The following is a 24,431-nucleotide window of genomic DNA, read 5'->3' as shown; positions in this document are numbered from 1 at the left end:
GGTGCTGTTCTACAGCTCTCTGTCTTGTGGTTTCTCCCAGCCACCTACTAGGGAAATTAGCATTTTCTTTGCGTATCTACAGCAGAGGTAGGAAGCTGGACTTGGCACCTCTATCTTTGAGCAAGCAGAATTCAAGCTAGAATGAAGACTTGATCTCCATTTGCATTCAGAAACAGCACTTGATTACAAACTAGACCAGAATGAAAACGGGAGAGATGCTGAGCTGCCTAGCATGCTGCTACGTGCAGACCAGGTTTCATGCACTGTTTGCTAGGTGCAATTAGGCTTTGTTCTCTCTCATGGCAGAGAGCTCTTTGCTAGCTCAAGCCCTGGGTGCAGCTGAACCCTTCTACTTCTCAGTGCCAGCGAGTTTCATGAACAGCCTTGGTAGGTACTGGTCTGAGACAGGAACTGAAATAATCTGCTTTATTCCCAGGCAAGGAGACTTTTCTGTGTAGCTGTTAATACTATCCATCTCCAACAGTTCCACTTGAGAAAAATTTCTTCCTGAAAGCCTGGTGACTTCTAGTTGGCCTCCAAGTGCTGCACAGAAAGGAGGGGTCTGCATCTGAGAGCACCAATACAGCAATTCCAGCCAGGAACAGGCCATGGAGCTTGGAGGGGGGGTCAGTCACTGCAGGGCCACAGGGACTGTGCGTGCAAGGTCTGTTAGTAAAGACTTGGTGTGCAGTCCTGAAAGATCCTGCCTCCTTACTAAAACCAGCAGTCAGGTCTGATGTTTAGATGCAGCTATTAAAGGGATTTTCTAAAGCACACAATTCCTAATTCCTGTTGACTTTAGAAGGAATCTTGGTTCTTCTGAACAACACAGAGGGCACAAATGTCTTTTGACATCTGCCCGGGAGCTCTTGGATCATGCACGCTTCTGGAATATGGCAAAATAAAGACAGAAGGGAGCTCACCCTTCTCCTGCCAGGCTGCCCCTGGGCAGACATCAGTTGCACACAGGTATTACCCAGATGTGGAGACCTGAGCAGAGGCACAGCATGGCTGGCATGCTGCTTCTTGCTAAGTGCTCCTTCGTTACAAATTATTGAATGCTAATAAAATTGCCAACAGACCATGGTAACCCTTCTTTGTGGCAATCCTTAAATCTAAAGGAAGGTCTCTGGGTTCTCCTCAAATTGTCCATAAAATCTTACTCAGATTTGGAAAGATGACCGTTACTATAAGAGCAAATTCAATGCTAATTGTGTTATTTCCAAAACTCCAGAATATTAAGCAGTTCAAGGACTCTGGTAGCCTCAGGGGAGCTACTGAGGTTAGTGAAACATGATGAGAGAAACAGCCTGAGTTTAGATAGTGGGAATTATGGATAAAGAGGGTTTTATGGTATCAGTATTTATTGTCACAGAGGTCTTTTAATCAAAACTGTACCAGGGTATCACAGCTGAGTGCCAAGGCAGAGGCAAGCAGCCTGAGCTGGGCTTTCAGGCTGTTGGACAAGAGGCTACTGGAAGATTTTTTTTTGTCAGTGTTTGCAGGCTTGTGGTGCTGGGCAGTATATGTGCCCAGGTCTTCTGGAGGCACACCAGGGTCCTCAGCTGGGTACGTGGCTACTTCATAGACAGGTAAGTAAGGATGAAAGACTTGATAGCCATAAAAGCAGCCAGAAAGAGTGGGAACCCACCCAGGTGTGCCTGCTTCACACTGCAAATACAACTGTGACATGCTGTTGTCCCCCTGCTCAGCAGTGACAGGCAGCCCCCCTTGGGGCTGATGCTCATTTCTACTTTCCTCCTGCCTGCTCTGCTCCCTAGTGCCACTCCCAGTGTCCCTGGGCTAGCAGTGCTGTCAGCAGCTAGCTGTGAAGCTGTGGACATTAATGTGTCCTGCACTGCTCGCCTACAGCTCAATGATTAACCACAAATGGTGTTCCCTGCCCACACCTTGCAGCTTCTCCTGCCTGGGGCTTGGATGCAAGGAAGCAAGACCAAGGAGACCAGCATTGCCCTGGGGGGCAACAACATGAAAAGAAGAAAATGTGCCTGGGCTGGAAGTTTAGACCCTGAAATCATTAACGCAGGAGCACAGGCTGCAGCAGGACTGAACCGGTCCATGATGGCTTGGGATCACTGAACCTTAGTGTTTTGTGAACCACGTATGGCTCTGCAGTAGGTACAGGGCACTCAGAGAGGTATTAATGGCAGACACCAGCATTTGGGCTGGTTCTACCAAAGGGATGATGTGCCTGAAGAGTAACTGTGTGCCTTACACCCTCCTGGAGCCAGCTGTAAATGCCTAGTCCTCCATCACACTGCATCTACTCTTAACATGGCTCACTGCTCTTCTGCCTGTGACAAAAATAATTTTAGAAAGAAAACCCTGGAGCACAGGGGGTTTGGTGGGATTCCTGGGGGTATGCTGCTGTGCAGGCAGCAGGGTGATTTGGGGCCGTGGCTGATAACGCTCTCTGTGATGCAAGGGACCATGTCATCCCCTCCAGCAGCCCCACCGTGGCAGCATCTCTGCAGCAGCAGAGTGACAGAAGGATGGAGGAAGGGGGAAGTGACTCAGGTGTCCTGAAAAGAGTCAGACGATTGCCAATTAGTTCAAATAACCCATCTGGCCCAGGGAAAAGCCATTTAGAGAATGTCTAATCACTACTGCAGGAAAGAAAGAAAACCATTGTGTGATGCCTTTGAAAAATCCCTGCTCCCTCATCAAACTATCCTTCCTTCCAGGGGCCCATTCAAGATTTTTATTCTGTAGATTTATCATAGAGTTATTTGGTAAAAACATGAAGTAGGTTGTCAAAGTATTATGTTAAGTAGCACCAATTCTGTTTACCTTCAGGCCTCATTTAGTACAGAGCAAAAGCAGAATGAAGAAAGCAAGTATAGAACCGAGCCCTTGTTAGCAAATCTTGTTTTGTTAGGCAGAGTTTTGCTTCGTGGTCGTGGCTCCTCAAGGGTGTCCTCTCCTCAGGACGCTGATCCATAAAGTACAAAGGACCTTTGCATTGGACAAAACAGAGAGCATCTACAAAGGCACCCACCACTGCAGCACTAGGTCTAACCTTCCTCCCGCATCCAGTGTGGACACTTTTAACCTAAGAACCAGAGAGGCTGAGGTCAAAGCATGAGGCTACACCATAGCTACAGGCTGTTTTTTCCTTGCATGTAGATAGCTTCACCCATGGGCAGGTTTAAGTGTTTGTATTTTCATGGACCGTTCTGTTTTGTTCCTGAAAGGTGTCAACCTGCTCTGGTGGAAATCAACTCGTGCACTCACATTAGCTGCACAAGGACAGTCTCTGCTGCACCAGCTTAGCACAAGTGCTCCTCACCATGGGCAGTCCTAGCTTCTGTGTCCCTGTCCATGCAGTTGTCACTCAGATGAAGGCACCTCCTCATTAACAAGCTAATCCAAAGTGCTCGCTACCACTCTGGTTGCCATCTCAATTACATTTTTTCAGATGCCAATAAAGAAGCAGCTTTGAGTTGTGGCTGATTGTTCTACACCAGAATGTAATTTGAAAGCCATTATATTTCATCTTTGTAATACTCTACAACCAGTAACATAATTGTTGAAAAAGCTACTTTATTTCAAACTAGATAAAAGCTTTGCAGAGATCTTATACGCTGATATTTTAGCAAGTGAAATCAAATGCTTCAGTAATATAATGATAATACTGTTAAAACCACTTTATTTTACAATTAAAAGGTACCTGCCTCATTGCCAAGATTCAGCATCAGACAAAAAGCTCTGTCTTGTTCTATTTAGTACTAACATTTTAATTTAGCTTTTATCTGTTTAACTGCTGCTTTTATTAGCCTTCAACTAAACTCCGATCCATCATGACTCTTATGCAAAACAATATTAATATGCCTGACTAGTTCCACCCCCTCGCTGGAGAAGCCATCTAGTTTTCAGCACTCTGAGGAAGGTATTAAAAGGTTGCTGTTGCTTAGAGATGACACATTTCACTGACTGATCCCTCCATCCATCTGTTATCAATCATACATAGCACACTCTCTGAACAGGGTGTAAGACCCGAAGCATCTATAATCACCAGACACCTCTCAAAAACCAGATCATAGTGTGTGGCTACTGAAAAAGCTCTAAGCTGTCTTCTGTGACAGTGGCCTGTATTCACGGCTAGACCAGTCCCCACTCATTTCAGCTCAGAATGTAAGTGGCAGAAGATAACTAATCATTATTCTGCAGCAAGAAGTCCTGAGGTGATTTAGGGTTGGAGATGAGCAGGGTGGAAAACCGCAAGAGATGATAAGTCAGTGGAGCGGCTCTGTGGCATGGTGAGACATCCCCAAGCAGTGAGCAGAAGGCTGGATTCTCATGTAATCTCAGAGGTGTTTATTCCTCTCCTCCCACTCAAGACATACAAGCAGAGCATAGTCAGTTCTCCACCATAGCCACACAATGCTGCCTAGAAACACTGCACACGACACCACTGCAACAACATCTCATCAAGAGCTTCTTCCCTTTGTGATAATATGAAGAGCAGAAACGGGATAAAACAAGCTTGGGTTAGTATGAGACATGGCAGACTCAATTCTTCTACAAAAACAGCTTCCACATTTTTAAAGCCATTTCTTCAGCTTATAACAATTCATTTTCTATAAGGCTAGTAAAGCAGCACATGCAGGAAACACACTTGAACCTGCCAACAAGTACGGAACACGTGTAGAGAGGCCTACGGAGCTGCACCTGCATCACCCATCCTTCTAACCTTAGCCTTCCCCCTTCCTTGGGCATTCATGGCAAGGGACCTCTGGGAGATATAGTCCCACCTGGCATTTTGGCTAATTAGGGCTGTGGGGCATACTGGGAAAGGGGAGAGGCTATAAAACTCAGCGGGAGGGCAGGAAACTCTTCCTAGTGGGGGGTGCAGTGGCTGGGGGGGGCTACAGCTCAGCTCATTGCAGGAAGGCCTGCAGCCTCAAGCTGTGGCTGCTCGTTTTGCCTGGAGAAATGGATTCTTGCCAGAGCTCACCTGCTTCCTCAGCATCCTGGCAGTGCCTGTGCTGCAGAAAGGTAAGACCTGTAATGTGGTTGTCATCTCCTAATGTAAGGTGGCTTCTTCTCTCAAGGGCATCTGTCAAGTCCATTATCATCTTAAAGACCTGCAAACAGACTGTGGGAACCAAACTCTGCTGCCATTTGCAGTGTGGAATAGTAAAATGCTTTTCAGTAGAGCAGGGCGCTGAATAGTAGTAGGTTCAGTCCTGCCTGTCCTTGCTAAACCCGCTGATCCTCTGGCATAGGAGCGGGCAGAGAACCTGTTAAGGGGGCTGGGGGGGTGAAGGCTCCAGTGAAGGAGTAATATGAAGGGATGCAAAATCCACTGTATCATGAAAAAGGACTAATGTGTGTCCATTAGTCAGGGGCACACCAGAGACCCCTGCAGAGCTGCTGCCTAGATGGTAACTACAGCATGCTGGTCTAAGGGCCTCTGTCTCCACACCTGCATCTCCTCCTCTCGGGTAGGACCCTCAGAGAATGCTGCAGGACTCCTCTGCCTCCAGGGAAGCCCAGCCTGATCCCCATCCCTGTGCAGGAGACTCTGCTATAGCTGCAACAAATAGAGGAAAACAAACTAATGAGGCATTAGGGCTAAACTTAGCTGCAAATAACACTTAATTACCATCCTGAAAACACTTGCTGTATTTTGCTAGGGCCTGGAAAGGTAAAACGATTAGCTTAATCTCATGTGGTAGAAACCTTACACTGCCTCAGATGCTTGACATGGATGGGACCCTGGGAGTAACTGGTGTTGCTGAGACCCTGGAGCTGAGCTGCCCTGCACATGGGTCAGGTAATGGGACACAGCCCTGCCTGGGGAAGAGGAGGGCTGTACGGCAAGGATGCCTTCAGCCAAGCCATCCCCTTTGCTCTTGATGCCCTCATGCCAAGCTCAGTTTTCTGAGCCTGCTTGTCTGCAAGACTGCTCTTCTGTGTGCCTGTAGCTTTGTTGTGTTGACTAGTGTCTTCTCTTAATAAAGCAGATGGCAGGCAAGGTCGCAGGCAAAGGTATGTGGGCTGCTGGACAGGGGGACAGGAGTACAGAAAGACCCAGAGAGTAGGCAGAGGACAGAAAGCCATGCATCACGATCTGTAAATCTCCTTCCGAGTCACTAGTGCAAGTTCCTCGGGTGTTTTTGCAGCAGACTTGCAGGCTGTTCTGAGGAGGATTGACTATAGTCTGATCATGTACTGCCTGCATGAGTCTTTCTTAGGCCTCTGCTTTGGAGAAGAGCCAAAACTAACACCTGACTTTCTGCAAAAGGTACCAGAGCAAGTTTGTACATGCCGATGTATGGTTGGTTTGGATACCTAAACCCACTACTCTCTCCTGGAGGCTATAGGATCTGTCTAATATGTGTCAGGGTAAGCAACCCTTGCACGGTTCTCCAGGGAAGCAGGGAAGGTATCCTAGAAAAAGATGCTCTCTTGGAGCATACTTTGGGGTGAATACATAGTTCTTTTGGTTTGGGGAGAAGGAGGAAGAGAAACGTACAGGCTTGGGGAAGCTTGTCTTTCTGAAGTCTTCCTCTCATCTTCCCACACAGTCTGTATGCTTGTCAGTATAAATGTTGATTGGACCCATGACCACAGCATGGGACTATTCTTCTACAGCACTGTTCCTCACGTGATCTAGTGAATGTCACTATGTGATGACAAGAATTATTTAAAAGCCTTGGGTGAACTGACATGGCCCAGCTCTCCTGTCTGTAAAGCATCTAGTAAATGAGACTTGGTTACCAACACTGAGCGTTTCCCCACCACCACTGTGTACTATCAGCTGTGTCCTGAACTGGCTCAGGGTGCACTAGCAGTTTGGAGCAGACACCAGATGCATGTGTTTTACACTCTAACCATGTAAAAACTGTCATCTGTTTTTCCTGCACCTTCCTGTAAATGAAAGGAAGGTGCATGGTATTCTGAGAACTAACGAAAGGTCCACACCAGCAGTCTGAAGACTGTTGAAATATTTTAAGACACTAGGATTGTTTTCCTTCACAGCCCAGGGCTGTCATTAGCTGAGCATTTGGATGCTCTTCCAAAGAGGCTGAAAGGAGAAGCCCTTCAGGAACTGCAGCAGAACAAACTTCCATCCAACAACAACAGATCCTGGCATGCAACTACAGAGGTCTGTACCCAGGCAAATGCTCCAACAGTTTGCACCTCCCCATCTGAGTCTGTGCTTCAGCTGCAGCAGACCAAATAACTTCACTATAGTGGGAGAGGCTGCAAAGCTAACCAAGAAATCCAGCAGCTGGGCGTTCAGCTTCTATCTTTTTTTAGTACTGATCACAACTCCAGCTCAGATTAACATGAAGCTGGCAAGAAAACTTAGCTCCAAGCATAACAACTCAGGAAGGGCTTATGGGCAGAATATATTGGAGGAATCTATGCAGTGGTTATTTTGGCAAACTTCTCTTCTGTAGTAAGAAGGCTGTCAGCCTGGGAAAAAGGAACTGTGTTCTAGAAGAATCTTGTGCACAAGTCTATTAAACATCTCTACGTCTGAAGTCTGCCACACAGTGACAAATTAAACTGAGGTGGCTGAAGGCATCACCCTGCCCTCTGTCAGCTATTCACTTGGTTCCTCTCCTTCTGTAGCAAGAGCAGATAAATGACATCCATATTTGCTCCTCAACCACTGCAATTTACAGCCTGGCATGGCTATAAGTGTGCCCAGCTATCAGGCTGGGAGCTGCTGGGGTGCAGGAGAGGCAGGTTCTGTGTCATTGTCCCTGCTGCCTCTGCTTCACAAGGACTGTAACTCTAACTCATTCTGATTTAAACTGATGTCATGTCACACTTCAACACTACCAGTTGATATTTGGCAGTCAATATGACCTACAGTCTGGTCAGATTGCACTGCCTCACTAGAATACCATGTGGAGAAATTGCACAGTGTTGAGGCTCTGCTTAAGAACATGGATGCAGCAAGAATGATGAGGATAAGAGGGAGGCTGAAGGGAGAACTTGGTTCTCATGCCAAGGAGAAATCAGGCATTTCTGATGTATCATACGTCAAGATTTATAAATGCTTCGGCTCTTCTGGCACATTGGCCTCTGGTGAAAAAGACTTCTCAATTGAATTAAGTCTAAGAAATGTGGAAGTAACAGAAGAAACACATTAGTCTGGATGCCTGCCTCCTGTTTGTTCCTTCTGGTTCTTGAATGGGCGCAGCACCAGTTGGCTGTTCCCTTATGAAATGATTAAATAATCCAACATCTGGCTCCATTCTGAGCATTAATACCTGCTTAAGTCCAAGCTAGACCTTCCAAACAGACCTGAAGTTTCTAGGCTTCGTAGAATCTTAAGTGCAAATTCCAGGGAAACTGATTCTGTGCCTTAAAGGTAATTAAATGGAGCGACTTTGGGAATTGCTGGCAGCCGGCTGTCTGTGGGGATGACAAGTTTTGACACTTACTCCTACCGTGTCCTTGTACAACTTGCCACTCAAAATAGCAGTACTTCACTAGGGCTGCTTGACTGGCTGTGAGTTGCTGGACTGAGAGTAGCATTGCTCTAGGAAGGTAACAGCTGGCCGTTTCTCCTCTGGTCAGTGTTAGCTCTGGGGAATGTATGCAGAACACATTGTGATGTTAACCCTTCACGTGAAGCCATCCATTCCATGGTGTCCCGGGGCAAGATTTCCCAAGCAACCTCAGGAGTGTCAAGGAAATGTTTTGCATTTTACAAAACGCATCTTTACCCCAGGCCTGTACCCATAAGCATCTTTAGCAAAGCTTTCCTGTTAGTCTTTTGGTGGTGTGTAGGCTCCACAACATCTTTCCTCTTAACTTCAGTGAGAGTCTTAACCTGGCTGGGGGACAACTTGGATATTTAATTGTTCACTAACAGGCAGCCAGGAGTAGTGTGTCTAGGGAAAGGGGGACTCTGCTGAATTGGGGAGCTATTTGGGTCCTTGAGAAGGACTTCCACATTCTTCATATTAGCTGCCACTTGACTTCTGCGTGAAGAAAAATCTTGTGTTGCACATAAGCTCCCTAGAGTGCTGAGGAGGCTCAAATATCTGCAGATGAATCCACTTCAGCAGAAAGCCAGCTCCACAAGAATGTTGACTCCAAACGCAGGAGCTTGAGCAGGTGCTGCCAGACACCCAGACCTGGATGGCCCTCAGGCAGAAAGAGACAACCGATGTGACATGCTGCTTCTCCCTGGGAGGTGGAGGAACGCCTGCCTGCGCTGGGTGCTTGGAGTGGCACAATGAATTGGACTCCCATAAGCAGCAACCTGATGTGCCTGTCAGAGCACTGTGTACTTATTCAAGTAGCAAACCAATTTCATCACCTCCCTAGCCAGGGCAAGAGGAGGTGGAGGAATTAGTTTGAACTTTGACAATCATGTAATAATATGGCAGCTGTATGCAGCTAATAATCCACTGGGAGGATTAGCAAACTTAAAGTTGTCTAGCTCTGCATAATGGGAAGCTAAGAACAGCAGCTTCCCTGTTGTACCTATTGCATTTGCATTCTCTTCAGTGGAAGCATAGAACATGACGAGACAAGGTTTGCCAGTCTGTTATGAAATGGGAATCTAACATGTGACTAATGGAGTATTGCTAGCAATTCCACAGGCATCCATTCAGACAGGAATATGGATTTAAGCTTTACTGTGAGAGTGCATCTAAAACACCTACTGCAAAAGAGCAGATTGCAATTTCAGTGGGCTAATGTTAAAATGTGTCATTTGAGGCTCTCTGGGAGTAATGTCCCATAGCCTGTGTGCTCTGCAGGTCCTGAAGTCTGCAGACTTTTCCACTAATGCATGGAGAATACCACTGAACTCCTCCCAGGTTCCCTAGCATAATTCATGTGCAACTCACAAGAGAGCCCAACACAAAACACAGGACAGTGAGATGCCAAGGAGTAGACTTGGCAACTGGAGTTCCTACTTTCCTTACCACCCTCTCTCTCCACATGCTCTAAGGAAAACTGAGTGCTAGGTAGCTCAAGGTTTTTTTCCTGGGGCAAGTGCTTTTAGTCACAGACTGGAATCAGATGTAGTAGTAGAAGGTGGTTTCAGAGCTTCTATCAATTTACTAATGAATAACTAGAGTCAGCAGCTCTGTCAGAGCCTGGAAAAATACAGGGCTGGGACTCCTCATCCTCCTCCCTGGTGTGCTTCTGGAGTGGCAGAAGCAATAAGTAAGACCCTGCCTGTGCTTTGGGCTGCCCCGGTGCTCAGCTGGCTCCGTCACCAACTGTTCCAGTGATGGCTCACACTGCCTCCTCCCATGTCACAGGGCACAGAGAGCAGCATAGGAAATGTTGTGCTAGGGCTTGTACCGTGCAACTTCTCTCTTCCGCTCCAGTAGAGAATTCCAGTGGAATACTGGAGTGCACAAAGGATGAAAGCTTCAGCACAACGTGCCCCTGTGCCAACACTTGGCAGGGCTGCAGGACCTTTCTCGCTCTTGCAGTGCAAAGAGGCACTACCACTCACAATAAGATGGTAGCAAAATACTAGTTTCCACTAATAGCTTCTTCCAGTGTTTCCTCCCAGTTGCAACTGGTGCTGCTGAGAGTCCATGGGAAAAAGCTCTGGTATAGACAAGGCCTCTGCATGCAAATGAACATTACATAAATAACCCCATCTTCTCTCAGTTCCTAGGTTGTGTACTCTATGCACTAGAATTCTCTTCAAAGACCTCCCAGTTCACTCTTTATGCTCTAATTAAGGATCAGTGCCAATTAACTATCTTCAATAGAGGAGCATCTTCCGCTCAGCAGCCAGGAAGTGTCTGAATGAGATCCTGCTGTACAATACACACATGAAAAGGGAAGCCCTCCCTTTTTGGAAAGGGCTTCCAAGACTTAAAAACCCAGTATAGAATACAGGATGCCTACTTTAAAAATATTGTGTGATAAGATTAACTGATGGCATCCACGAATGCAGAGTGGTTTCTTATATGCTTCACATAACACTCAAGCATGTTATTGCACTGCCAAGACTCTGAGCTAGATACTATCATGGCAATAGCAGGTGTGAAAACAGAATGCAACACTTTCCAGAAACTGATATTAAAATACTGTCTGCTTTTTCTTGCAAGGGTGTTATCCAGTCAAAGATCAGTGGAAGCACAGTGCCAAATCTGATGCTAAACATTGATTCAGATCAAAACTTAGCAATAGTTATGCCAGCATCTAAACTGCCCCAGTAGGGCTCACCCATTGTGTTTGCTTCCTATAGATGTTCACCTGTTCCATAAATAGCCAGGCAATTTAGATTGCTGCTGGACTGCGTTCTGAGCAAGAGCCGTACTAATAGTCTGAGCAGGCAAATGCAGAGGAATGTCATTTCTGAGCTTGGCTGGAGATGAATACATCAGCTCCCCAGCCAGTTACAGCCGAAGTTTAAAAAGCGCTATTCTAAATGAAAATTAGATGGTTAAACGCTGCGGGGGGAGAGGGCAAATAGGATAATCCCTTCAAAGCTTTAAATGGAAGATTCTCAAACCTGCTTCAGCTTATGTGAGACATATGAACAGCCTCAGAATTAAGACCCCTGCAAAACTTCAGCCAGGCACAACAGCTGTGCTGCCTTTTGGGGTAGATACACTTGAACTGGTTATATATGAAGCAGATGTAAGCTAGCCACCCTGCTAATCATAGCTAAGTCTGGTGACCATTCACAGGCTGTTCTGAAGAGTCAAGGGCTAGAGGAGGAAGAGCACAGACTTGATAATGAGAAACGAGAACTGTAAAACTGTATTGGAGGATGGGGGAAAGCAGCAAATTATTCCATGAGCAGCAGAATCCACAAAGCCTAGTCTGATGGGATTTACATCCATAACATCTGCCAGGCCACTGATATTTCAATATATAATAATATATTTGGAACGGTCAATGAATAAGAGTGCTTTTGTGGAGCAGATTGTGTACATCTCATTTTTCACATACACAGAAACCCAAACAGGCTAAGTAAGTCTCTCGGGTTCAAGGAGAATCCCCATACCTGCTCAGCAGAAACTAGGGATTTAGGCTTGAGTTTTGTTAACTGATCTGTTTGCAAAGAGCAGGGGATGGGTCTATCCTAATATGCCTTGGGAATTTCTGGAGAAGCTTGTTACAATCCCGATTGTGCTGAGATTTGAGCTTCAGATTGGAAAGGTGGGAGGGAATGCAGAACAGTGCACTGCAACCAAGTCGCTCAGCTGAATGTAACCTTTTATTTCATGTGAGGTTCAGCTCTTTTGAACTTACCCGAATCCTTCTCATGGCTGCCACAATCTCCACGCGGCTGTTGGGCCTGGGTACGTCCAAGCTACCGATGTACTGAAAGACAGAACAGTGAGATGTCTGTACAGTAATATACAAGCTAATGGTGTAGGTTTCTTCAAAACAAACAGCATCTCTCATTAATTTCGTCCCTGCTTAGTTACTCTTTTGACCCAGGACATGATAGGAATATATTGTGGGTATTATCAAAGTCAAGGAGAAGTTAATGGATTTCTAATGTTGGGTGTAAGTCTCTGACTTCATTCAGATTCTGGATGTGCCTCTACCAGTGCTTTGCAGAGCAGTGTCTCTTGCTAATCAAGTCACAATCCTGTGGGTCTGAAAATGGGACTGTACATCCTTTGTCATTCCTCGCTACACCTGCTTTTAAAAGACTGAAAGCTAAAAGCATATAAGAGTTGGAAAGTTGCCAGGATGTGTAACAACTAGCTTTCCTGGAAAAGGCTCATAATTCCAGCCTAACTTTTCCATCTGGACCATCCTCCTTCTGGATACCACTGTCCCTGCTTGGTTGGACCAGCTCAGCTGTCTGCAGAATCCTGGTAAACTTGCTCAAACGTGGTCCTACACCAGCTCTTTTTAACTATGCTTACAGGAGCTGCAGTCCTACACAAGCTGTCTGGCTGAGCTTGCACCAATGTGACAGCGGCTGCCCTTGTCATCCAGTGCCTGGAGTTAAGTGTGAGCATCAGTCCTAGCAGGGCCGCAGAGCCCCTCACTCGGGGGTTGAGGTGCAGGCAGATGGTGGGTTCCCAGCACCTCTGCCTCTACCACTTCACCACACCTACGGCCGTCTGCAAGTCGGTTGCCTGTTCTCTCATGCAATGTCAGTACGCTGCTGATGCTCTGCGGGTTGTTAGGGAAGACCTGCAGGCAGACAGCTTCCTGCTGCTGGCAGCTTTCCCTCCCCTGTGCTGTCTATACTCTCCCCTTATGCTGGGTTGTAACGCTTGTGTACCAAAGCGGGCTCTGGTTGTGCCCCTGCTGCTGCAGCACAGTGGTACCTGTGACAGCACACATGGTGCAGATGCACAGGAGTGCTGCCCGAACTGCTGCCGAGCGGGGGAGGCACAGAGCTGCCAGCTCAGCCTTGGGAATGAGGAAAACATGCCATGTCCTGGACAGTCACCTCATGTGTGGAGTAAAAAGCCATTACTGTTGTAAAGTGGTGTGGCTCACAGCTCTGAGGAAAGACTTACGCATCAAGGGCATGTTGGTGAGGGCAAGAAAAATGCCATCAGAGGGAGAGGGTGTGTGGCTCGATGAGAAATGCCAGCATCCTGCCAGCATGGGCTGGTGCTGGGTGCGGTCCTGCGGCTCTGCAGCTGAGGGAAGGGTGCTGGACTTGGCGCTGGCAGGGTCCCAGTGGGGTCTGTCAGCTCCCTGGCTGTAACACAGCCTGTCTCTGCATGGCTGTCACAAGCAGGTTAGTGGAGGGCAGTTTACAAAGTTTAGTCCCCCCCTCTCAAAGCAGTTGGTTCATGGATCAAGTCTGAGTGCATAGTTTCAAGTTGTGGGTTGTTTGGTTTGTTGTTTTTTCCATAACTTGTTCCCCAGTGGAGAGGGGGCAGCTAGACAGGATACTCTTGCAAACATCCAGGGTGATAATATACATGTCAACAGAGACAAAATACTTCATGAAGAGCAGTCCCCTAGCTATTGCTGTTATTGACAGTTCTGGTTTTATTTCTCTACTGTAACACTTACAGCTTGCAATGGGTTTTATCTTGAAAAACTTCTACTTAATGGGCTTTCAGAGATGAGTTCTCCTGGCTCAGTATTTACTGCTCTTTCATCTGCCTTGAAATAAACACTGCAAGCAATCTGAAAGGTCATCTGGCTTTTCTGATGCTTCTGTAAATGCCTTTACAAAATGGCATTTTTAAAAGCCGTTAAGTTCAGTTATAGCCTTTGGTAAGCCACAGGAGTCAAACCACTCAGACCATGAGAGCTGGAGGGCAGCAGGGAAGGGAGCAACAGAGCTAAGATTTCTCTCTGCCCTGGTGGTGAGGGCATATCTGTATTGCTCCAGATTGGCGGTGTCTTTGGTTTGCAGGCGTCTCCTGCCCCGCTCCGAGGTGGCTGTCAGTGCAGTCATAGGTAATCCAGATCAATTCAGTGCAGCCGGCTGGCCTTTTGTCTGTGAACAACAGAGCTGCAGTGGAACAGGCCACACTACCAAAAGTAAATTGATGTTGGGGGCAGAAGGCGAGCTGGTGAGTGCTGAGCCCAAAGAGATTCTTCCAGACTGCCTGCTCTGGCCTTGCCGCAGAGTTTGGGTACTCGAGCAGAGCCCTGCCAGCTCACAAAGCTCTGCACCAACAGCCACCTTCCCACAAGCAGCTCCCAGTACTGACCTCCTGAAGTTTGTCCCTGAAGATTATAGGGCAAGTAAGACAGTTTGGTATGCGGAGATTAGAGACTAAACATGGTCAGTAGGATTGCCTAGTGCGAGACACCTGGCAGCCAGTGACAGCCTTGTCATTGTCAGAGCTGCAGCTGACTGATGTGCCCACAATGAGCATCCTAATTGGAGAGACAGACTTCAGAGCAGAACTGAGCAAAGCATGTTACTAAGGTAATGCACACCCCATCTTAGACCCACACATCTTACGCTGCCTTATCCACTCTCTGACTAGCTCTGGATGCCTGAAGCTGTCAATCTGAAGAAGCCCATTTCACTTGGTTAAAGGTGCAGTTGCTTCACATCTTTTAAAAATCAAAATAAGGATTTTCCTTCTCCTCAGCACAGTCTGTGGCAGAGCAAATGTTAATTTAAAAAAAAAATCAAAAATTGTTTTTCTTCCCTAAGGAAGAGAGATTTTTAAAATACATTATCAACTGTCTATTCAGATCCATCCTACATCCTGCTTAAATCTTAACAGCTCTTCTAGCAGGAAAACCAAAATGCACAAAATCCACATTTCACAGCTTTATTTGAATATATATGCCCCTTCTTTCCAGCTCAGGAGACAGCAGGCGTGAATTCCATTTCTAATCTGTGTTCGGCCACCTGCAAAGAGGGGAAGGGAACCCTAGAGTTGCTCCAGCAAAATGCAATTCTCGTCAGCTGAATTATAAACCCATTCCCCGCACTGTCTACAGAATGTCAATTCCAATGGAGTCACTTTCCGAGAACGATGCTGTGCTGCCAGACCATTCTTCATGATCAATACAAGATTTCTGACAATATCAGTATTTCTTTACCTGAAGACTGCATGCATTTAAACAAAGACCTTGCCTGCCCAGCTTTGCATGCAAGGAACAGGTCAGTTGGAATGAGGCACTAATATGGTTTTAAGCAGCATGTAACAATCTGCTGGTTTCCAGGGGAATACAGAGCTGTTACCGTCTGCAGCAGAAATGGGGTCCTGCCCGATGGGGGACAGGACAGGCACTGGACCCAGCAAGGATGTGCATGTGCATCTGGCACAGGCAGTATCTGTTGTGCTGTCAAGAGGGGTCTTTCCAGATCAGTTCTCAAATGAGGCACACAAGGTGGCTTCTAAGGATTAAATAGCTAAAAAGAAATACTTGGAAAAGAGGAAGAACCTGTTTGATTGTAATAATTAAATATAAGGCTTTCATAATTTATTGGTTTGGGGTTTTTTGTTAGACTTTCTTAGAAGTGGCACACAGTGGCCCGGGCTAGGGGCACTTTCAGGGCGACGAAAGGACTGGAGGGGGGCACAGCATGCCCTGGTCCCCCAGTGCCACCGGCCCTGGGGCCAGCACCTGCCCCACCGGTGGCAGCCGGCTGGCCCTGGGCCCCCAGCCCGCGGGGACCCTGCACCTGAGGTCGGTCTGCAACAGGCGAGGGTCAAGGGGGATCTGGCGATGAAAGCCTCGGCCTCTGCCAATGGCCCCGCTGCCTGGAAGGGACGAGGGGCTCTGACAGGCGGGGAGGGGGACGGACCCTGCTGCGCCCCCCGACCGAGGGCCCCGCCGGGCCCGCCGCCGCCCGGGGCTGGGGGAGCGCGGCCGGGGCTCACCTTGGCCTGGAAGTGGATGCCGTGCTGGAAGGCCTCCTCGTTGTGCAGCGGGACGCGGGAGTCGCAGCCATCGTCCACCAGGTTGTACCGGTTCTTCACCGGCATGGCGGCGGGCGGGCGGCCGCCTCAGGCCGCGGCCCCCCCGGGCATCCCCGCCGGCAGCGCCCGGCCCCGCGGAGCCCGAGGGCGGGCGGAGCAGGGGTAGGGGGCTGCCGGCGCCCGAGCCCGGCCGCGTTTTGAATGAGCGTCCGCGGGTGCGAGCGGGGCCCCGGCCCTCGCTGCGGCGCCATTGGCCCGAAGTTCCCTCATGTGATGCGGGGGGCGGCGGGAGCCCGCCCTGTCCGCGGCCGCCCCGCCTCGGCCGGCCCCGCCGCTGGCCCCGCCGCTGGCCCCGCCGCCGTTGGGAGCCGCGGCCCGGTCGCTGCCGGCTGAAGCAGCGCGGAGGTTTCCCGACCGGCCCCGCATCAGCCCAGCCGCACGCCGCTGCACCGGCTGCCGAAGAGCAGCTGCTCCGAGCTGCCGCCGGCGCTCCGGGCCTTGCGGTGCCTCCGTTTTGGTAACGCCGGTTTCTGTATTGGCTGGGTACCCGGCGAGAGCTGGCCTTGGCCAGAGCTCCGTCAATCTAGGAGGGAGGTTTTGCCTGGCAAAAGCTTTGACAATAAACACTTGAAGCATCTTGTTGAAGTTTGACTTATGGAGGTTTTGTCTTTCTGCGTGTCGGGGGCTATCCTGGCCTGATGGTGCCTTTTTAATACAGAGGATCAACACCATATCGTAACCTCCGAGGGCACAAAAATACCAAACCCCAGTTCTCAGCTGTAAGCGTTATAGCGAGGAAGTGTCCTGAGCCCTCCTGGAGCAGGTGGTGGTGCCTTGACTGTGGGCTGCAGCGCTGCGCTCCTGACGGCAGGGGTTATCGATGGAGTCTCATCTTAATCGAGCTGTTTGCTTTTTTGGACAGTGTAAGTCACGCTGTGTCTTGTCAGCAGCGCCTGCTCCGTTTCCTGTGTTAGAAATTCTAAAAAGATGGTGTATGCAATGATCTAGGATATCACTGCGGCTCCCACACAAGAACGGGAGGCTAACGCCATTATGTATGTCCGATGTTAACATCACTTGCAGCTCTGCCAGAAGCCAGTCGCGCAGTCGGTGTCCACTGCCTGACTCAATGTACAGTCAGGACTTTTGCCTTGGGCAGGGGATGTTACCGTTGTACCTGTGCGCTCCGGGTGTCCTTCCCTCCCAGCTCCGTCTGGGTGGTGAGGCACCGCTGGCGGGCCCCTGCGGATGCCGCTCAACAGGCACCAGCACGGGTAAGGGATGGGAGCAGAGGCACGTGCACAGCGCTGATGGCAAGACCCAGGACTTGTCTTCTGACTGCTAGTACAGCCGCGCTCCTAGCCCTTTACAGGAATGATCAGAAATGGGAATTGTGTAGAATCCAAGGGGTGGAGGCTTATATGTGCTCCAACTGATCTCATCTGGGTTCCCCAGAATTAGTTTTTGTGTGATCAGTTATAACTGTTTGTAATACAAATAACTCCCCAGCCAGATGTTTGAACGTTGTTGGACACCACCTTTTATGTGGCTTTCACATTAGCAAGGGAGAAAATTTTGGCCACAGGCGGACAGTGCACAACTCCCTGTCTCCACCTCAGCAGCGTAATCATCCTGAGTTTCTTGGCATCTCTGAGTACTTGTAAGTCAGTGGGAGATGGGCAAGAGCCAAAAATCCAGAAACTTTTAATTAAGAGAGGGAGAAAAAGCCCAAAGAATTAATATTGGTTCACTGACTGTGACCCTACATGTTCAAGTATTTTGTGGTATTAGCAGCTCATTCTGGCACTTGCGCTGGGATGGGTTCTGTGGCCAGCCCTGTCTTTGCTAAGTTCTTCTGTTTTCAGACAGGCTTCTTTTTTATTCTTCCAAGTTATAACATTGCATTACCTTCCCATTTAAATATTCACATGTTTGTGCTAATTCCTTTTTTATAAGGCATAACTCAAAATGGGGTTTGTTTCAGGTATGTGAATACATTAATTGGTTTCTGTCCAATACGCTACTCTAGCTACACATCTCACCTGCAGATTCATCAGTTCTCTGTTGGTGATTTTTTTGCGTGTATTTAGGACATTTCACGGGACTTCTCTTATGTTGTATGAATCTTGATTTAAAAAATATCTGTTGACCTGAATGAATAACCTAGATTTTGTATGCAAATGTCCTTGGACTGATTGAGCAAGAGTCAGTCCTTTGGTTCTCCTAAGCCCAAAGAGCAGGAGATGCCACCCAGTCAGCCTATGCTCATGCTTCCTTTGATGCTAACGCCAGCAAAGCTCAACTAGTAAGGAAAAAAACCCCAACACAGCCACTACTGGTGAGTCTCTACATTGATTCTGCAATACTGCATTGTAGCTGAGGCATGCATGAACCTGTCATGGTGCTGAGCTGCTTCAAGTTCCTCCGCATTACCCTCCCATTGCCACAAGAGCATTCCTGTACAAGTGGGAGCACATGGACTTTGCTTGGGATAGGTACATTTTTTAATCTGATAGAAAGAACAGGATGAACTAACAAGAATGGTCTTTTTATTTCCATTCTGGTGCTCTCCAGTATCCTGCAGATTATAAAATCCTTTGGGTAGGGTGAAAGAAACATCTCATGGGAATCCTGAGAAAAATAAGGCAACTGTGATTTAATAAAGCTTGCAGTGCCAGACTGTGTTAGATCACAATTGAATGGAGGTGTTTAATATTCCATGTTCATTAACTTCTGTGAACTTTTCGTAAGGCTTAGTTCTTCTAAGGTTAATGGTTTGGATCTGTGTTTGAGAATTGAATTTGAAGGCTGCTAAACTTACAAAGCTGTTAACTTTCTGGTTTGTTTGTTGGGCAAAGAAAATTCTTTGACTCCATTGCAGATAAGAAAGCTGTATGCCTTTTCTTCTGGATCATAAAACTGGGCAAATATGTGGAATTAAAAAGTTACACAGTACATCGTCATGGATTTAGTATAAACAGACCCCTACTAGCATTACCCCTTCTTGACGCGAGCAGTTAGCCAAACTTCGTAGTGGGTGTTTGCATCAGATGAAGGTACTGAGCTAGTTACTCCTTTGATGTGCAAAGCACACACAGAAAGTCCCATTTCTCTGAACGCAGTAGGAGTGAAGCACCAAAGACAGCTTCTTGGCTCGTAGCTTCAAGAGGTTTTGCAGAGAATAGGTTGATAGCAGCTTTCTTTTTCAGGTGCAGGCTACCAGGATTGCGTTCCTTCTCCTTCTCTCACATGGATGCACATTTCTGCCTGCATTGACGTTTACTCTGCATGGTAATCTCTCTTCATACATGGCTTCATTTTTTTTCAGAGCCCTTGAACGTGGTGTAAATCAGGAAGTGGGTATTCTATGCAGGGTGGTGGTTAATCGTTTCATCAGTTGGTTTGCAGGGAAGGTAGCGGTTGCTCCTGCCTGATCCTGTCAGGTTTCTTCCAAACCCACCTTCACAACTCAGATAAAGGAGTTGCAGAGCACTGCGTGCCTTCCAAAAGAGACCTGGTCTTGATGCCAAGGAATTTTCCTCCCTTCTGCTAACCATTTTAAGCACTTAGTTCTGCACAGCAGAGCTGCAAAGATTCTAAGTGATAAATAAGATGTGACATAGCAAGAACAACCAGACAGACATCCAGTAATGGCTGACAAAACCTCTGTTAGAGAGAATCACTTCCATGTCATACTTGTAAGAGCTGAGAGATCCGTGCGTGCTCCCTATCTCAGCTGATCTCGTTTTGTCACGCGACTTTATCAATATTATTAATACTTAGTTGTGCTGGTGCAATTTTTAGAGCAAAGTCTCCGGCGTACTGTCATGCTAGCAGATTGCAGTGTGCCTGTGGACGTCCCCTTGAGATTTAGCAGCTGAATTCACTTGCCGTTCTGCAGGAGATGGGTGTTTGCCTGAAAGCAGCATTTTTCTGTCTACATTTAATAAAGTGGTAGAATGAAGCGTAGTACGTCCAATTCATAGCTACTGAGAAACAGCAGTTACTGCTGTAAAGTTTCATCAATGAAGACCCAAGGGACTTCCCTGACTTACTCATGGCTTCATAGGACAGAAGGATGAATGCCAGTGAATCATCTGGGGTGTGCATCAAAGCAATAAAACCTTTCACTAATTTCAGTGACTTTGGATTTTCTCTCAGTTATATATTATAGTAATTTAAGAGTTTGGGAGTTGCTTTTATGCATAATACTAACAAGCTTCTGTCCCCTCCTACAGAGCAGGATGTGCTGATGTGGGGGAAGGCGAGGACAGCATATCACGGGAATAATGTGCTCTGCTAGTGGAGGCAAAAATTGTATATTGCAGTTGGATTTCCAAAATTTCAGACACATTCCACTTCCCTTACAATTGCTTTCTTTACTCAAGGAAGCAAAATGAAGCAGCATTACTACACAGCAAAATCTGTTGGCTTTTCTTGATATCTTAAGACAGTCAGCGATCAAAAGTGAAGACGTAGACTTAAGAGGAACAGCATGTCAGGAGTTCTCCACAACCATGAAACGTTATCATACAAAGCTACTGCAAGGTCAGAGGGTTACGGATGTGGTTTTCCCTCTGTTGTTCTAGGAAGCTGTGCTCCCCCATAGTGAAAAAAAGACCTGGAAGCAAAGGGAGGTAAAGATTTGTATTCCCATCCTTCACTTAAATGCATTGATCTTGAGCTTCCATTTAACAGAAAAAATGGGAACCAATCAGAAACCCCAACCATTGCCAAATCTGAACTTTTCTGTATAGGTAAATTGTCAAAATAAAGATGGATGAAGTAGTTCAGAAATGTGTTTTGACCTGCAGTTCCTCTTGTTTGCTTTACATCAGATAACTCTCTATCACTCACGATCACTAGGCGATAAACTCTTTGTGTAACCAGGTAAGCCTGGAGGCACCACCCATGTCCTATAAATGCTGCTGTGTGATGAAATACGGAGGCAAGAACAGGTAAATTAGGTACCGCTGACTGAAATTGTGTGATGTTACCCTCTATTGTATTGGGGATTTGAGGAAAACAGAAAACTCGCAAGCAAAGTCTGTGAGTCTCTGCAGCTGCCACATGACGTGAACTCAGACGTGACATGTGGAACTGTCATTGTTTCAGCCCCCTCAGTCAGTGCCGTACGTGTCCTCTGTGAGTACAGGGTCTGCCTGGTTAGACGATTATACCAGATTTGTGTTGCTCAAGAAGAAACAGAAGCTTAATGTCTTGAAGGTTCAGCTCAGCAGCACGGCCAGGCAATCTGCCCGTTAGAACTGCAAGCCTCTTTCATGCATGGCCAGTTCCAAAGTTCTGTGCAGCAGGACTCGGGAATGAAAAATGTCATCTACAATTATGCATATTTTCATCATCTTCTATCATGCAAATCCCCCCACCCCAAGTATGCAGCAAATGTTTTGTTTGCATATGTAGGTCAACCGCAAATCTTCAGTGGTCTAGCATAAACATTGGACGCATAGGTTGATGTATATGGATTTAAACCCAATCTGAAGCGTAACACCACTGCTGACATTTTCCAACTGGAGTCCGTTTACTAGATACATTTTCTTCTGACTTTTCATTTTATAAGGCACTGCTTTCTTATTGATTTGTGAAAGTACAACTGAGAAAAGATACTCACCATCATTGCAAAAGGAAATATTAACTTCAGACATGGACGGATAGTTCTTAATGAGTAACTTTTTTTTTAATAATACCTTGAGGAATGCATTCTTTTTTCAATATGGTACATTAAAGTATTTCTGCAAACAATTCCTACTTTGCCACTGGCAGGAGGCCAGTTTTATATATTTTAAAAAGATTGGATGTTCTTTTTGCAAATTACATGCTACTTAATGTTTTCCTTGTCTTGGCTATCTTTAAAAAAAGAAAAATATAGAAAAGAATACATTTATTGTCCTTATGATGCTAGATAAAAGACAGAAATTTTGATCCAGACTCAGCAACCAAAAAGCTTACTAGAAGAAGTCAAATTTATTATTTAAGAAAAATGTTACTTATTGAACTCATAAGCTTGATGTGTTCGCATGTCTGACTCATGAATTCTGCACACCATGAGTTGGCAGTACAGTTCACCGCCAGTATGAGCTGCTTGGATCAGCACAGTATCGTGATGTGAAACTCGTACTGTTCAGTTTACTGTCTGGAAAAGTGTAATTCTTAGAATTGGGTTTTCGGTGAGGATATTCCTGCAGATGCCTGCAGAGTGGCAGCTAGCACAGTTCAGGGAAACAGGCTGATCTCTGGAGTGGTACTGCAGCGTGTGAAATCGCTTTGTTACCAGACTCATCCTGGATCTGACGGTTACCTTGCACATCATGGGAAGGCGTGTATTTGCACACACAAACATCAGGTTAGCCATGTCATGGTATAATGACCCAGTAAGTTACGATTTAGGATAAATGAGAGTGAAGTTGTTGGCCCAAGAGATGAGTAAAATACTCTACAATCAGTGTCCTTCCCCATTCCATAAAACTAGATCAGCATCTCTGTTGTATTTGATATCCTGAATTTAACTAATAGAAGTACGGGAACATTACAGTAGGAGTCAGGGCTCTTACAAGGCCAAAATACTGTGAGACTGGAGTTGAAGTATCTCTTAAGGTATGTGATATGGTCCCGATAAATGTACACGTGTACCAACACTCTGCCAAATTCCCTCATATAGGAGAGCACGCTTTGTTCTGTCCTGTCTACAAATACTATTGCCACTGTGACACTGGAAGATGATTCAGGAAAAAAAAAAGTTACTGATTTTTTTCCCAGCATAGTCTAACAGATGTACAGTTCCAGACAGAATACACATTGTTGTTCACTTGCTATCACAAGATGGTAACAATTTGTTCTTATCAACAACTCCCTCTGAGCAAGGGTAATAAGCTTGTGTTTAAGAGCACACAGTAACTTTAAATTTCCCCTCTTCTCACAGGGGACAGATGCTCTGAAGTTTCATATTTTTTCTCTCCTGCTGCTAGATCCAGCTTGCAGCATTCAGCGCGATACACTCTCCTTCTGCATTACCTTGCTACCTTATTACTACTCAACCTATACTTTACTCCCCTACCTTGCAGTACCTGAATACCATACACAGTCTGACTTCATGCTGCACACTACAGACCATCTCTATTTATCTCAACATGAAATGAAGGTTTAATCCACACAATACAGTGCAGACCAGGTATCTGATGTATTACAGCTTCTTTGGTAGAGAAACAACTAGTACATTATTATATATTTAATATATATATTTAATAATTAGATATAATAATATTTCTCCTTTGCGATCATTTTGTTTGGTATTTTTTTCCCATGCTCCAAAGCCTCTTAATGCCTTGGGCCATCGTAACTATTTCCATCGCTTGCCTTCAGCACCACTGACATTGGTGAGGATAAATCTCTAATACATGTTAAAACATGTTCATCCAGGGGCCTGGCAGTCCAATAAAAGACAGAGTCAGGTCACCATTTTAAATCACACTCCAGCTGGCAGACACCAACATCTGGTGGGGGTTGGTGAGACAACCAGGATGTGCCCGTCAAGGATGGAGAGAGGACAGATAATCCATGACAAAGTTACAGTCCCCTCTGAGCTCCTGCCAGCACAGGGAAATCCTTCCAAGTTCTTAATTGAGAATTGTCACAGCTTTAAAAAAAATAAACCACATCATTTAATAGCAACCTGAGAGCAACCAAGAGTGAGCTACATGACCTCAGCCTTCCTGGTCATTTCATATTGTAAGACACAACACTGTAATTAATGAAGGAATGAGTTTGTTGCCTGCAAGGGTAAATGGCGGAAGATAGGTGATGCACTGAAAAAATATGGGTAGAGTTAGGATTGCAGGTGAAGCTCTAGTTTGCTGTTGAAATAAGACAGTGTCTTGGGGATTAAACTTTCTTCTTTATAAACCACTGCTGACTTGTGGAAAAGGGTCCACACATACGGAACCAGCTACTGGTACATCGTGTCTCTTACCTTGGTTTCTATAAAATACCAGGGGGCATGTGAGGTGAAAATGTGATATTAATCCAGATGTTCCTAAAAACAGATCTAGCAGGGTAAAAGATAAATCCATATTCCTCCTGCCCTGAGGAGTTCCACAGTCAGGAGCTTAGTCTTGATAT

The 24,431-nt window shown here is 46.5% G+C and overlaps 1 protein-coding gene across 1 annotated transcript in view; it reads right to left on the bottom strand.

Moving 5' to 3' along the window:
• LOC142604646 (carboxyl-terminal PDZ ligand of neuronal nitric oxide synthase protein-like) overlaps positions 1 to 16,541 on the bottom strand; it is a 37,934-nt gene extending 21,393 nt beyond the window's left edge. The window contains exons 1-2 of the mRNA XM_075772566.1: positions 16,257 to 16,541; positions 12,229 to 12,300 (exon numbers count right to left, since the gene is read on the bottom strand). Of these exons, the coding sequence (XP_075628681.1) occupies positions 12,229 to 12,300; positions 16,257 to 16,361 (177 nt within the window). The 5' untranslated portion in view covers positions 16,362 to 16,541. The remainder of the gene's footprint in view (positions 1 to 12,228; positions 12,301 to 16,256) is intronic.
• Positions 16,542 to 24,431: the final 7,890 nt, after the last annotated feature.

Source organism: Balearica regulorum, chromosome 20 (genome assembly GCF_011004875.1).
Source record: "Balearica regulorum gibbericeps isolate bBalReg1 chromosome 20, bBalReg1.pri, whole genome shotgun sequence".
Taxonomy (NCBI): Eukaryota; Metazoa; Chordata; class Aves; order Gruiformes; family Gruidae; genus Balearica; species Balearica regulorum.
Note: the sequence above shows the minus strand (reverse complement) of the source record. Positions and strands in the feature narration are given on the sequence as shown.